At 56.4% G+C, this 14,675-nt stretch overlaps 1 protein-coding gene across 1 annotated transcript in view; it reads left to right on the top strand.

Moving 5' to 3' along the window:
* The first annotated feature begins 251 nt into the window (after nucleotides 1-251).
* The window catches only part of LOC144505449 (calcium/calmodulin-dependent protein kinase type II subunit alpha), a 223,621-nt gene continuing 209,197 nt past the window's right edge, over nucleotides 252-14,675 (top strand). The window contains exons 1-2 of the mRNA XM_078231553.1: nucleotides 252-564; nucleotides 691-785. Of these exons, the coding sequence (XP_078087679.1) occupies nucleotides 503-564; nucleotides 691-785 (157 nt within the window). The 5' untranslated portion in view covers nucleotides 252-502. The remainder of the gene's footprint in view (nucleotides 565-690; nucleotides 786-14,675) is intronic.

Raw genomic sequence — 14,675 nt, forward strand, 5'->3', positions numbered from 1 at the left:
CGACAATCACTGCTGTGCTTGGCAGAGAGGTATGTGTGTGTGTGTGTATAAGGGGGATCTTTAAACCTCTGTTCAATTTGCAGGCAGGCTTTTTTTTTACTGTGTGATAGTCCCCCCCTCCACCCCCCCCCCCCCCCCCTCTCCCACCCCCCTGCCTCCATTCCTCCTCTTTTACACGTGAGTGTGAAGGCTGGAGTCAGGATTCAAAGTGTCAGAGCAGTTTTTTTTTGTGGAGCTCTGTGGATGTTGTTGCCTTGGAAACAGTTCGGCAGAGGGAGGAGAATGATACTGAGCTAGAGAGGGAGGAATTTTTAAAAAAAACCACACCAACTAGTGAGGCTTGTGCTGGTTGCATTTTCTCATTTTTTTCTCTCTCTCTCATGTAGTGAGCTGTCAATCAAAGGAAGCTCAGAGACTAGCGCCTTTGGAAACACAGAGTGAGTGTGTGAGAGAGAGAGAGAAGCATAGATCCCAACAGGAGCAGCCTGGAGAAGAAGTCAGAATGGCCACGATAACATGCACTCGATTCAGCGAGGAATACCAGATGTATGAAGAGTTGGGCAAGTAAGGGATTCGTCTGCAAAATACAGCAAAACCTCCTTTAGTGTCACTTTCCTTCCCCCCACCCCTTCTCTCCTGATGTGTGTCTGATTCTGGTGAATGAACTAAAATATCTGTTACTGTTTGCAGGGGAGCCTTCTCCATTGTAAAGCGGTGCGTTAAGATACTCTCCGGACAGGAATACGCTGCAAAGATTATCAACACAAAGAAACTGTCTGCGAGGGGTAAGCTTACTGACATCCCTCTTTTCATTTCAAGATCTCCCCCCACCCCTCCTCCCTCCCTCCCAGCCAGGTGGGAGGCAGAGTTTCAGTGTCACAGGTTGCTGCCTCTCGCCACCTTTTCTCAGTGTAAAATTAAACTCCCTTTGCTTTGACCGACCCCTGTGTTCCTGTCACAAAAAAAAAATGCTGCAACAGTTTGTGAAGTTAAAAACCTGGATGGTTTGCAGTGGATGTTGTCTGGGGGAGTGGAGGGTGGGAGGGGGGTGGCTGGCAGGATGGGGAGGGGGGGGTTGGGGGTCTGGGTGGTGGTGGGGGTGGTTGGGTGGGTGACTGGGTAGTGGGGGGGGGGTGGCTGTGTGGGGGTGGGTGGGTGGCTGGGTGAGTAGGGGTTGGCTGGGGGTGGCTGTGTGGGGGTGGGTGAGTGACTGGGTGAGTAGGGGGTTGGCTGGGTGGGTGACTGGATAGTGTGGGGTGGGTGGCTGTGTGGGGGTGGGTGAGTGACTGCGTGAGTAGGGGGTTGGCTGGGAGGGTGAGTAACTGGGTGGGTGGCTGGGTGGGGAGGGGGATGGGGGTGGATGACTGCGTGGGTGAGTGGGTGGGTGGCTGGGTGGTCTGAGGGGTGGCGGGGTTGCTATGTGGTGGTGGGGGGTGGGTGGGTGGGGGGTGAGGTGTGGGTGGGTGGGAGTGGGGTGGCTGGGTGGGGGTAGGGTGGGGTGTCGGGGTGGGTAGGGGGGTGGCTGGCTGGCTGACTGGGTAGCTGGGTGGGTGGTGGGGGTGGGTAGACAAAGTCCATGCTGGCACCCACAGTGGTTGGGTAGTCACAGATGTGCATTGAGACAAGTGTTGGATATTAAAGTTTCAGTGAGATTCCTGAAAGGGAGATTTTTTTCTCTCTCCCTGCACTGGGTGAGTGGGTGGGAGAAGGAGTGAGACACAACTAGACATCCTCAGCTCAGAGCTGCCCATGATCGATGGGTAAAGTGTTGCCCCCCTACGCGCCTCTTTTATTTTGCTACTGTGGGCACCTCTCCAAGTTGCCCTGCCACCCCCTGCGCCCCCCCCCCCCCCTCCGCCCCACCCCAAGGATTGAGGGGGGAGGTGGGAGGGTTAAATTCTGCTCAGTTTCCAAAAAGGCAAATGTATTCAAATCCCCTCCACCGCTGTTTCAGAGAACACCCAAGGGGGCGGGGGGGAGAGACGTCTGAAACAAAACTGGAATGTTTCAGGGTGAAATGTGGGCTTTTGGACTGCCCGTTTGTGAACGCCTCATTTCCCTGTCTTGCCCACGGATGTTTGCAGCCCTGGCTCCAGGAAAACCCACCCCCGGTGTGCAGGGGGAGGGGGTATCTGGGGAGGTCTACTCTGTTCCCCCCGACACCCCCAGTTGGCTCTGGTGTTGGTCAAAGAGCTGCCACCAGTGGAGTAACTGGACCTGATCAGTCTCACACAGCGAGCCTCCTGCTCCGGTCACTCTGATTTGCCACATACTTATCACGGTGCTCAACGGGTTAACAGAAGGTGAGCACTGCCAGCGGTGAGGTTTGGGAAAGGGTTAATACCGACAGTGTCTGCAAACTGTACAGGTGAGGCTGGGAAACTCCCTGAGCCCCCACCAGCTCTCCCAAATATTGAGCATCAGGGAGTCAGGGTGTGGAATTGGCAGCAGCAAGCACAGAGAGTAATGTGTACAACAAACTGGAGTGGGTGCCTGCTTGTCAGAGTGTACAGTGAGCATGGATGTGAGTGTGTGTGGCGTTCTGCGAGTGAGAATCAGCTTTGTGTGTCTGCTGTACATCCTGCACCTCTGCTGTGTGTGGGCGGATTGCTGTGTACGCTGAAGGCATATTGTATGTGTGTGCAGCATGGATCTGCCAGTATACAATCTATACCGCGCTTGCTGGCTTCATAATGACCTGGGTACAGAAGAAAGTATGTCTGTGTGTGTGTGTGTGTGTGGGAGGAGTGTGTCTGTATGTGTGCAGGTGTCAGTGTTTCTGCAGTGTTCCTCATAGACTACCCATCCTTACACACACACTGTACCCCATCCAACTCCCCACCCTCACACACACACACTGCACCCCACCCAACTGCCCACCCTCACACACACACACTGTACCCCATCCAACTCCCCACCCTCACACACACACTGTACCCCATCCAACTCCACACCCCCACACACACACACTGTACCCCATCCAACTCACCACCCCCACACGCACACACACTGTACCCCATCCAACTCCCCACCCCCACACACACACACTGTACCCCATCCAACTCCCCACCCCCACACGCACACACACTGTACCCCATCCAACTCCCCACACACACACACACACGGTACTCCATCCAACTCCCCACCCCCACACACACACAAATTGTACCCCATCCAACTCCCCACCTTCACACACACACACACACTGTACCCCATCCAAATCCGCAAACCCACACACACACACACACGGTACCCCATCCAACTCCCCACCCCCACACACACGGTACTCCATCCAACTCCCCACCCTCACACACACACACACACTACCCCATCCAACTCCCCACCTTCACACACACACTGTACCCCATCCAACTCCCCACCCCCACACACACACACACACTGTACCCCATCCAACTCCCCAACCCCACACACACACACACGGTACCCCATCCAACTCCCCACCCCCACACACACACACACTGTACCCCATCCAACTCCCCACCCTCACACACACACACTGTAACCCATCCAACTCCCCACCCTCACACACACACTGTACCCCATCCAGCTCCCCACCCTCACACACACACACTGCACCCCATCCAACTCCCCACCCTCACACACACACACTGTACCCCATCCAACTCCCCACCCTCACACACACACTGCACCCCATCCAACTCCCCACCCCCACACACACACTGTACCCCATCCAACTCCCCACCCTCACACACACACTCTGTACCCCATCCAACTCCCCACCCTCACGCACACACGCTGTACCCCATCCAACTCCCCACCCTCACACACGCACTGTACCCCATCCAACTCCCCACCCTCACACACACACAGACTGTACCCCATCCAGCTCCCCACCCCCACACACACACACACTGTACCCCATCCAGCTCCCCACCCTCACACACACACACTGTACCCCATCCAACTCCCCATCCTCACACACACAATGTATCCCACCCAACTCCCCACCCTCACACACACACACTGTACCCCATCCAACTCCCCACCCTCACACACACACACTGTACCCCATCCAACTCCCCACACACACACTGTACCCCATCCAACTCCCCACCCTCACACACACACTCTGTACCCCATCCAACTCCCCACCCCCACACACACACTCTGTACCCCATCCAAATCACCACCCTCACACACACACTGTACCCCATCCAACTCCCCACCCTCACACACACACAGACTGTACCCCATCCAGCTCCCCAAACTCACACACACACACTGTACCCCATCCAGCTCCCCACCCTCACACACACACTGTACCCCATCCAGCTCCACACCCTCACACACACACTCTGTACCCCATCCAACTCCCCACCCTCACACACACACTGTACCCCATCCAACTCCCCACACACACACTGTACCCCATCCAACTCCCCACCCTCACACACACACTCTGTACCCCATCCAACTCCCCACCCTCACACACACTCTGTACCCCATCCAACTCCCCACCCTCACACACACACTGTACCCCATCCAACTCCCCACCCTCACACACACACAGACTGTACCCCATCCAGCTCCCCACCCTCACACACACACTCTGTACCCCATCCAACTCCCCACCCTCACACAGACACACTGTACCCCATCCAGCTCCCCACCCTCACACACACACACTGTACCCCATCCAACTCCCCACCCCCACACACACACTCTGTACCCCATCCATCTCCCCACCCTCACACACACACTCTGTACCCCATTCAACTCCCCACCCTCACACACACACTGTACCCCATCCAACCCCCCAACCTCACACACACACAGACTGTACCCCATCCAGCTCCCCACCCCCACACACACACACTGTACCCCATCCAACACCCCACCCTCACACACACACTGTACCCCATCCAACTCCCCACCCTCACACACACACACTGTACCCCATCAACCTCCCCACCCTCACACACACACTGTACCCTATCCAACTCCCCACCCTCACACACACACTGTACCCCATCCAACTCCCCACCCTCACACACACACTCTGTACCCCATCCAACTCCCCACCCTCACGCACACACTCTGTACCCTATCCAACTCCCCACCCTCACACACACACTTTACCCCATCCAACTCCCCACCCTCACACACACTCTGTATCCCATCCAACTCCCCACCCTCACACACACACACTGTACACCATCCAGCTCCCCACCCTCACACACACACACTGTACCCCATCCAACTCCCCACCCTCACACACACGCACTGTACCCCATCCAACTCCCCACCCTCACACACACACTGTACCCTATCCAACTCCCCACCCTCACACACACACTGTACCCCATCCAACTCCCCACCCTCACACACACACTCTGTACCCCATCCAACTCCCCACCCTCACGCACACACTCTGTACCCTATCCAACTCCCCACCCTCACACACACACTGTACCCCATCCAACTCCCCACCCCCACACACACACACACACTGTAGCCCATCCAACTCCCCAACCCCACACACACACACACGGCACCCCATCCAACTCCCCACCCCCACACACACACACTGTACCCCATCCAACTCCCCACCCTCACACACACACACTGTACACCATCCAACTCCCCACCCTCGCACACACACTGTACCCCATCCAGCTCCCCACCCTCACACACACACACTGCACCCATCCAACTCCCCACCCTCACACACACACACTGTACCCCATCCAACTCCCCACCCTCACACACACACTGTACCCCATCCAACTCCCCACCCCCACACACACACTGTACCCCATCCAACTCCCCACCCTCACACACACTCTGTATCCCATCCAACTCCCCACCCTCACACACACACACTGTACCCCATCCAGCTCCCCACCCTCACACACACACACTGTACCCCATCCAACTCCCCACCCTCACACACACACACTGTACCCCATCCAACTCCCCACCCTCACACACACACTGTACCCTATCCAACTCCCCACCCTCACACACACACTGTACCCCATCCAACTCCCCACCCTCACACACACACTCTGTACCCCATCCAACTCCCCACCCTCACGCACACACTCTGTACCCTATCCAACTCCCCACCCTCACACACACACTGTACCCCATCCAACTCCCCACCCCCACACAGACACACACACTGTACCCCATCCAACTCCCTAACCCCACACACACACACACGGTACCCCATCCAACTCCCCACCCCCACACACACACACTGTACCCCATCCAACTCCCCACCCTCACACACACACACTGTACCCCATCCAACTCCCCACCCTCACACACACACTGTACACCATCCAGCTCCCCACCCTCACACACACACACTGCACCCATCCAACTCCCCACCCTCACACACACACACTGTACCCCATCCAACTCCCCACCCTCACACACACACTGTACCCCATCCAACTCCCCACCCCCACACACACACTGTACCCCATCCAACTCCCCACCCTCACACACACACTCTGTACCCCATCCAACTCCCCACCCTCACGCACACACTCTGTACCCCATCCAACTCCCCACCCTCACACACGCACTGTACCCCATCCAACTCCCCACCCTCACACACACACAGACTGTACCCCATCCAGCTCCCCACCCCCACACACACACACTGTACCCCATCCAGCTCCCCACCCTCACACACACACACTGTACCCCATCCAACTCCCCATCCTCACACACACACTGTACCCCACCCAACTCCCCACCCTCACACACACACACTGTACCCCATCCAACTCCCCACCCTCACACACACACACTGTACCCCATCCAACTCCCCACACACACACTGTACCCCATCCAACTGCCCACCCTCACACACACACTTTGTACCCCATCCAACTCCCCACCCTCACACACACACTGTTCCCCATCCAACACCCCACACACACACTGTACCCCATCCAACTCCCCACCCTCACACACACACTCTGTACCCCATCCAGCTCCCCAAACTCACACACACACTCTGTACCCCATCCAACTCCCCACCCTCACACACAAACTGTACCCCATCCAACTCCCCACCCTCACACACACACAGACCGTACCCCATCCAGCTCCCCACCCTCACACACACTCTGTGTACCCCATCCAACTCCCCACCCTCACACACACACACCTGTACCCCATCCAGCTCCCCACCCTCACACACACACACTGTACCCCATCCAACTCCCCACCCCCACACACACACTCTGTACCCCATCCAACTCCCCACCCTCACACACACACTCTGTACCCCATTCAACTCCCCACCCTCACACACACACTGTACCCCATCCAACCCCCCACCCTCACACACACACAGACTGTACCCCATCCAGCTCCCCACCTCCACACACACACACTGTACCCCATCCAACTCCCCACCCTCACACACACACTGTACCCCATCCAACTCCCCACCCTCACACACACACACTGTACCCCATCCAACTCCCCACCCTCACACACACACTGTACCCTATCCAACTCCCCACCCTCACACACACACTGTACCCCATCCAACTCCCCACCCCCACACACACTCTGTACCCCATCCAACTCCCCACCCTCACGCACACACTCTGTACCCTATCCAACTCCCCACCCTCACACACACACTGTACCCCATCCAACTCCCCACCCTCACACACACTCTGTACCCCATCCAACTCCCCACCCTCACACACACACACTGTACCCCATCCAGCTCCCCACCCTCACACACACACACTGTACCCCATCCAACTCCCCACCCTCACACACACTCTGTACCCCATCCAACTCCCCACCCTCACACACACACACTGTACCCCATCCAGCTCCCCACCCTCACACACACACACTGTACCCCATCCAACTCCCCACCCTCACACACACACACTGTACCCCATCCAACTCCCCACCCTCACACACACACTGTACCCTATCCAACTCCCCACCCTCACACACACACTGTACCCCATCCAACTCCCCACCCTCACACACACTCTGTATCCCATCCAACTCCCCACCCTCACACACACACACTGTACACCATCCAGCTCCCCACCCTCACACACACACACTGTACCCCATCCAACTCCCCACCCTCACACACACGCACTGTACCCCATCCAACTCCCCACCCTCACACACACACTGTACCCTATCCAACTCCCCACCCTCACACACACACTGTACCCCATCCAACTCCCCACCCTCACACACACACTCTGTACCCCATCCAACTCCCCACCCTCACGCACACACTCTGTACCCTATCCAACTCCCCACCCTCACACACACACTGTACCCCATCCAACTCCCCACCCCCACACACACACACACACTGTAGCCCATCCAACTCCCCAACCCCACACACACACACACGGCACCCCATCCAACTCCCCACCCCCACACACACACACTGTACCCCATCCAACTCCCCACCCTCACACACACACACTGTACACCATCCAACTCCCCACCCTCGCACACACACTGTACCCCATCCAGCTCCCCACCCTCACACACACACACTGCACCCATCCAACTCCCCACCCTCACACACACACACTGTACCCCATCCAACTCCCCACCCTCACACACACACTGTACCCCATCCAACTCCCCACCCCCACACACACACTGTACCCCATCCAACTCCCCACCCTCACACACACTCTGTATCCCATCCAACTCCCCACCCTCACACACACACACTGTACCCCATCCAGCTCCCCACCCTCACACACACACACTGTACCCCATCCAACTCCCCACCCTCACACACACACACTGTACCCCATCCAACTCCCCACCCTCACACACACACTGTACCCTATCCAACTCCCCACCCTCACACACACACTGTACCCCATCCAACTCCCCACCCTCACACACACACTCTGTACCCCATCCAACTCCCCACCCTCACGCACACACTCTGTACCCTATCCAGCTCCCCACCCTCACACACACACTGTACCCCATCCAACTCCCCACCCCCACACAGACACACACACTGTACCCCATCCAACTCCCTAACCCCACACACACACACACGGTACCCCATCCAACTCCCCACCCCCACACACACACACTGTACCCCATCCAACTCCCCACCCTCACACACACACACTGTACCCCATCCAACTCCCCACCCTCACACACACACTGTACCCCATCCAGCTCCCCACCCTCACACACACACACTGCACCCATCCAACTCCCCACCCTCACACACACACACTGTACCCCATCCAACTCCCCACCCTCACACACACACTGTACCCCATCCAACTCCCCACCCCCACACACACACTGTACCCCATCCAACTCCCCACCCTCACACACACACTCTGTACCCCATCCAACTCCCCACCCTCACGCACACACTCTGTACCCCATCCAACTCCCCACCCTCACACACGCACTGTACCCCATCCAACTCCCCACCCTCACACACACACAGACTGTACCCCATCCAGCTCCCCACCCCCACACACACACACTGTACCCCATCCAGCTCCCCACCCTCACACACACACACTGTACCCCATCCAACTCCCCATCCTCACACACACACTGTACCCCACCCAACTCCCCACCCTCACACACACACACTGTACCCCATCCAACTCCCCACCCTCACACACACACACTGTACCCCATCCAACTCCCCACACACACACTGTACCCCATCCAACTGCCCACCCTCACACACACACTTTGTACCCCATCCAACTCCCCACCCTCACACACACACTGTTCCCCATCCAACACCCCACACACACACTGTACCCCATCCAACTCCCCACCCTCACACACACACTCTGTACCCCATCCAGCTCCCCAAACTCACACACACACTCTGTACCCCATCCAACTCCCCACCCTCACACACAAACTGTACCCCATCCAACTCCCCACCCTCACACACACACAGACCGTACCCCATCCAGCTCCCCACCCTCACACACACTCTGTGTACCCCATCCAACTCCCCACCCTCACACACACACACCTGTACCCCATCCAGCTCCCCACCCTCACACACACACACTGTACCCCATCCAACTCCCCACCCCACACACACACTCTGTACCCCATCCAACTCCCCACCCTCACACACACACTCTGTACCCCATTCAACTCCCCACCCTCACACACACACTGTACCCCATCCAACCCCCCACCCTCACACACACACAGACTGTACCCCATCCAGCTCCCCACCTCCACACACACACACTGTACCCCATCCAACTCCCCACCCTCACACACACACTGTACCCCATCCAACTCCCCACCCTCACACACACACACTGTACCCCATCCAACTCCCCACCCTCACACACACACTGTACCCTATCCAACTCCCCACCCTCACACACACACTGTACCCCATCCAACTCCCCACCCCCACACACACACTCTGTACCCCATCCAACTCCCCACCCTCACGCACACACTCTGTACCCTATCCAACTCCCCACCCTCACACACACACTGTACCCCATCCAACTCCCCACCCTCACACACACTCTGTACCCTATCCAACTCCCCACCCTCACACACACACAATGTACCCCATCCAGCTCCCCACCCTCACACACACACACTGTACCCCATCCAACTCCCCACCCCCACACACACACTCTGTACCCCATCCAACTCCCCACCCTCACACACACACTCTGTACCCCATTCAACTCCCCACCCTCACACACACACTGTACCCCATCCAACCCCCCACCCTCACACACACACTGTACCCCATCCAACTCCCCACCCTCACACACACTCTGTACCCCATCCAACTCCCCACCCTCACACACACACACTGTACCCCATCCAGCTCCCCACCCTCACACACACACACTGTACCCCATCCAACTCCCCACCCTCACACACACACACTGTACCCCATCCAACTCCCCACCCTCACACACACACTGTACCCTATCCAACTCCCCACCCTCACACACACACTGTACCCCATCCAACTCCCCACCCTCACACACACACTCTGTACCCCATCCAACTCCCCACCCTCACGCACACACTCTGTACCCTATCCAACTCCCCACCCTCACACTCACACTGTACCCCACCCAACTCCCCACCCTCACACACACACACTGTACCCCATCCAACTCCCCACCCTCACACACACACACTGTACCCCATCCAGCTCCCCACCCTCACACACACACACTGTACCACATCCAACTCCCCACCCTCACACACACACACTGTACCCCATCCAACTCCCCACCCTCACACACACACTGTTCCCTATCCAACTCCCCACCCTCACACACACACTGTACCCCATCCAACTCCCCACCCTCACACACACACTCTGTACCCCATCCAACTCCCCACCCTCACGCACACACTGTGTACCCTATCCAACTCCCCACCCTCACACACACACTGTACCCCACCCAACTCCCCACCCTCACACACACACACTGTACCCCATCCAACTCCCCACCCTCACACACACACACTGTACCCCATCCAACTCCCCACACACACACTGTACCCCATCCAACTCCCCACCCTCACACACACTCTGTACCCCATCCAACTCCCCACCCTCACACACACACTCTGTACCCCATCCAGCTCCGCAAACTCACACACACACTCTGTACCCCATCCAACTCCCCACCCTCACACACACACTGTACCCCATTCAACTCCCCACCCTCACACACACACAGACTGTACCCCATCCAGCTCCCCACCCTCACACACACACTCTGTACCCCATCCAACTCCCCACCCTCACACACACACACTGTACCCCATCCAGCTCCCCACCCTCACACACACACACTGTACCCCATCCAACTCCCCACCCCCACACACACACTCTGTACCCCATCCAACTCCCCACCCTCACACACACACTCTGTACCCCATTCAACTCCCCACCCTCACACACACACTGTACCCCATCCAACCCCCCACCCTCACACACACACTGTACCCCATCCAGCTCCCCACCTCCACACACACACACTGTACCCCATCCAACTCCCCACCCTCACACACACACTCTGTACCCCATCCAGCTCCCCAAACTCACACACACACTCTGTACCCCATCCAACTCCCCACCCTCACACACACACACTGTACCCCATTCAACACCCCACCCTCACACACACACAGACTGTACCCCATCCAGCTCCCCACCCTCACACACACACTCTGTACCCCATCCAACTCCCCACCCTCACACACACACAATGTACCCCATCCAGCTCCCCACCCTCACACACACACACTGTACCCCATCCAACTCCCCACCCCCACACACACACTCTGTACCCCATCCAACTCCCCACCCTCACACACACACTCTGTACCCCAATCAACTCCCCACCCTCACACACACACTGTACCCCATCCAACCCCCCACCCTCACACACACACTGTACCCCATCCAACTCCCCACCCTCACACACGCACTGTGCCCCATCCAACTCCCCACCCTCACACACACACACTGTGCCCCATCCAACTCCCCACCCTCACACACACACTGTACCCTATCCAACTCCCCACCCTCACACACACACACTGTACCCCATCCAACTCCCCACCCTCACACACACACTCTGTACCCCATCCAACTCCCCACCCTCACGCACACACTCTGTACCCCATCCAACTCCCCACCCTCACACACACACACTGTACCCCATCCAACTCCCCACCCTCACACACACTCTGTACCCCATCCAACTCCCCACCCTCACACACACACACTGTACCCCATCCAGCTCCCCACCCTCACACACACACACTGTACCCCATCCAACTCCCCACCCTCACACACACACACTGTACCCCATCCAACTCCCCACCCTCACACACACACTGTACCCTATCCAACTCCTCACCCTCACACACACACTGTACCCCATCCAACTCCCCACCCTCACACACACACTCTGTACCCCATCCAACTCCCCACCCTCACGCACACACTCTGTACCCCATCCAACTCCCCACCCTCACACACACACTGTACCCCATCCAACTCCCCACCCTCACACACACTCTGTACCCCATCCAACTCCCCACCCTCACACACACACACTGTACCCCATCCAACTCCCCACCCTCACACACACACTGTACCCCATCCAACTCCCCACCCTCACACACACACACTGTACCCCATCCAACTCCCCACCCTCACACACACACACTGTACCCCATCCAACTCCCCACCCTCACACACACACGCAAGTCCAAGTGTCTGCAGTTATTGCCTATTGAATCTGGTTTTCCTGGTTTCGGTGCTTTATTATGTGCCTAAATCAGGTAAGTGATTGAAGTTTAATCACAATAATAAATGCTATTGGGAATATGGCTGCCTTCTACCTATTGATAGAGTGTGAGATGTTGCTGGACTGGGCCAGTGTTTCTGCTTTATAAAGCTAGCTTTATCGCCGTGAGCTGCTTAGGAATGCAAGTTGTCAATCAATTTTATTTCACCTGCATTCAAGATTGTTTCTCGGGTTTAGTTTTAAAATTAAATTCCTCTTTCTTCCGTTTGACTGATCGATCTTCTGATTTATTAACTGTTATAACTCGTGCGAAATCTTCGAGCATTGACTCAAAGCTCCCACTTTCAGATTTTCTCATCTCCCTCTGTCGCTCTCATCAATGTTCGTTCTTGCTGTAACCTTTCCTTCCTCCTACCTCAGTGCAAACCGACAGATCAAACCTCCCCATCTCCTGCACACGTTCCTCCTCATAGAGTCACACAGAAAAGTCCCTTCGGCCCATCGAATAGCTTCCTTCTAGCTAGGAGAAGTTATTGGGGTTGGGCAGTACTGAAACAGACCACTCCCTGACTGTTCCTTCCTGATCTTTTTTGCAATACGAGCCTCCTGCAATCTTTTCTCATCCAATCCTCGCACCATAAACTTACATTCTCCTTTAAATATATCTATGTTATTGGCAAATCATCTGAAGTCGAATTCGATGTTGATACCGGAAGGCTGTAAAGTGCCGAGCCAGAAGATGGGATTCTGGTTCCTCCAGTTTGCGTTGAGCTTCACTGGAACATTGCAGCAGGCCAAGGATAGACATGTGGGTACGGGAGCAGGATCGTGTGTTAAAATGGCAGCAACGGGACGGTCAGGGTCCTGATTGCGCACAGACCGAAGGCGCTCAGCAAAGTGACCACCCAGTCTACGCTTAGTTTCCCCGATATAGAGGAGACCACATTGGGAGCGGGGAATGCAATAGACCCAATAGAAAGAGGTGCAAGTGAAAGGCTGCTTAACCTGGAATGAATGTTTTGAACCTTGGATGGTGAGCATGGAAGAGGTAAAGGGACAGGTGATACACCTTCTGTGATTGCATGGGAAGGTGCCATGAGTGACGGGAGAGGTGTTGTGTTTAGTGGAGGAGTGGACTAGGTTATCTCGGAGGGAACAGTCTCTGCGGAATGCTGACAGAGGGAACTGACAAAGGGTCATCTGGACTCAAAATGTCAGATCTTTTCTCTCCTTACAGATGCTGCCAGACCTGCTGAGATTTTCCAGCATTTTCTCTTTTGGTTTCAGATTCCAGCATCCGCAGTAATTTGCTTTTATCTGTGTTATTGGTGTCAGCTTGGAGAGACA

This window comes from Mustelus asterias, chromosome 16 (assembly GCF_964213995.1).
Source record: "Mustelus asterias chromosome 16, sMusAst1.hap1.1, whole genome shotgun sequence".
NCBI lineage: Eukaryota > Metazoa > Chordata > Chondrichthyes > Carcharhiniformes > Triakidae > Mustelus > Mustelus asterias.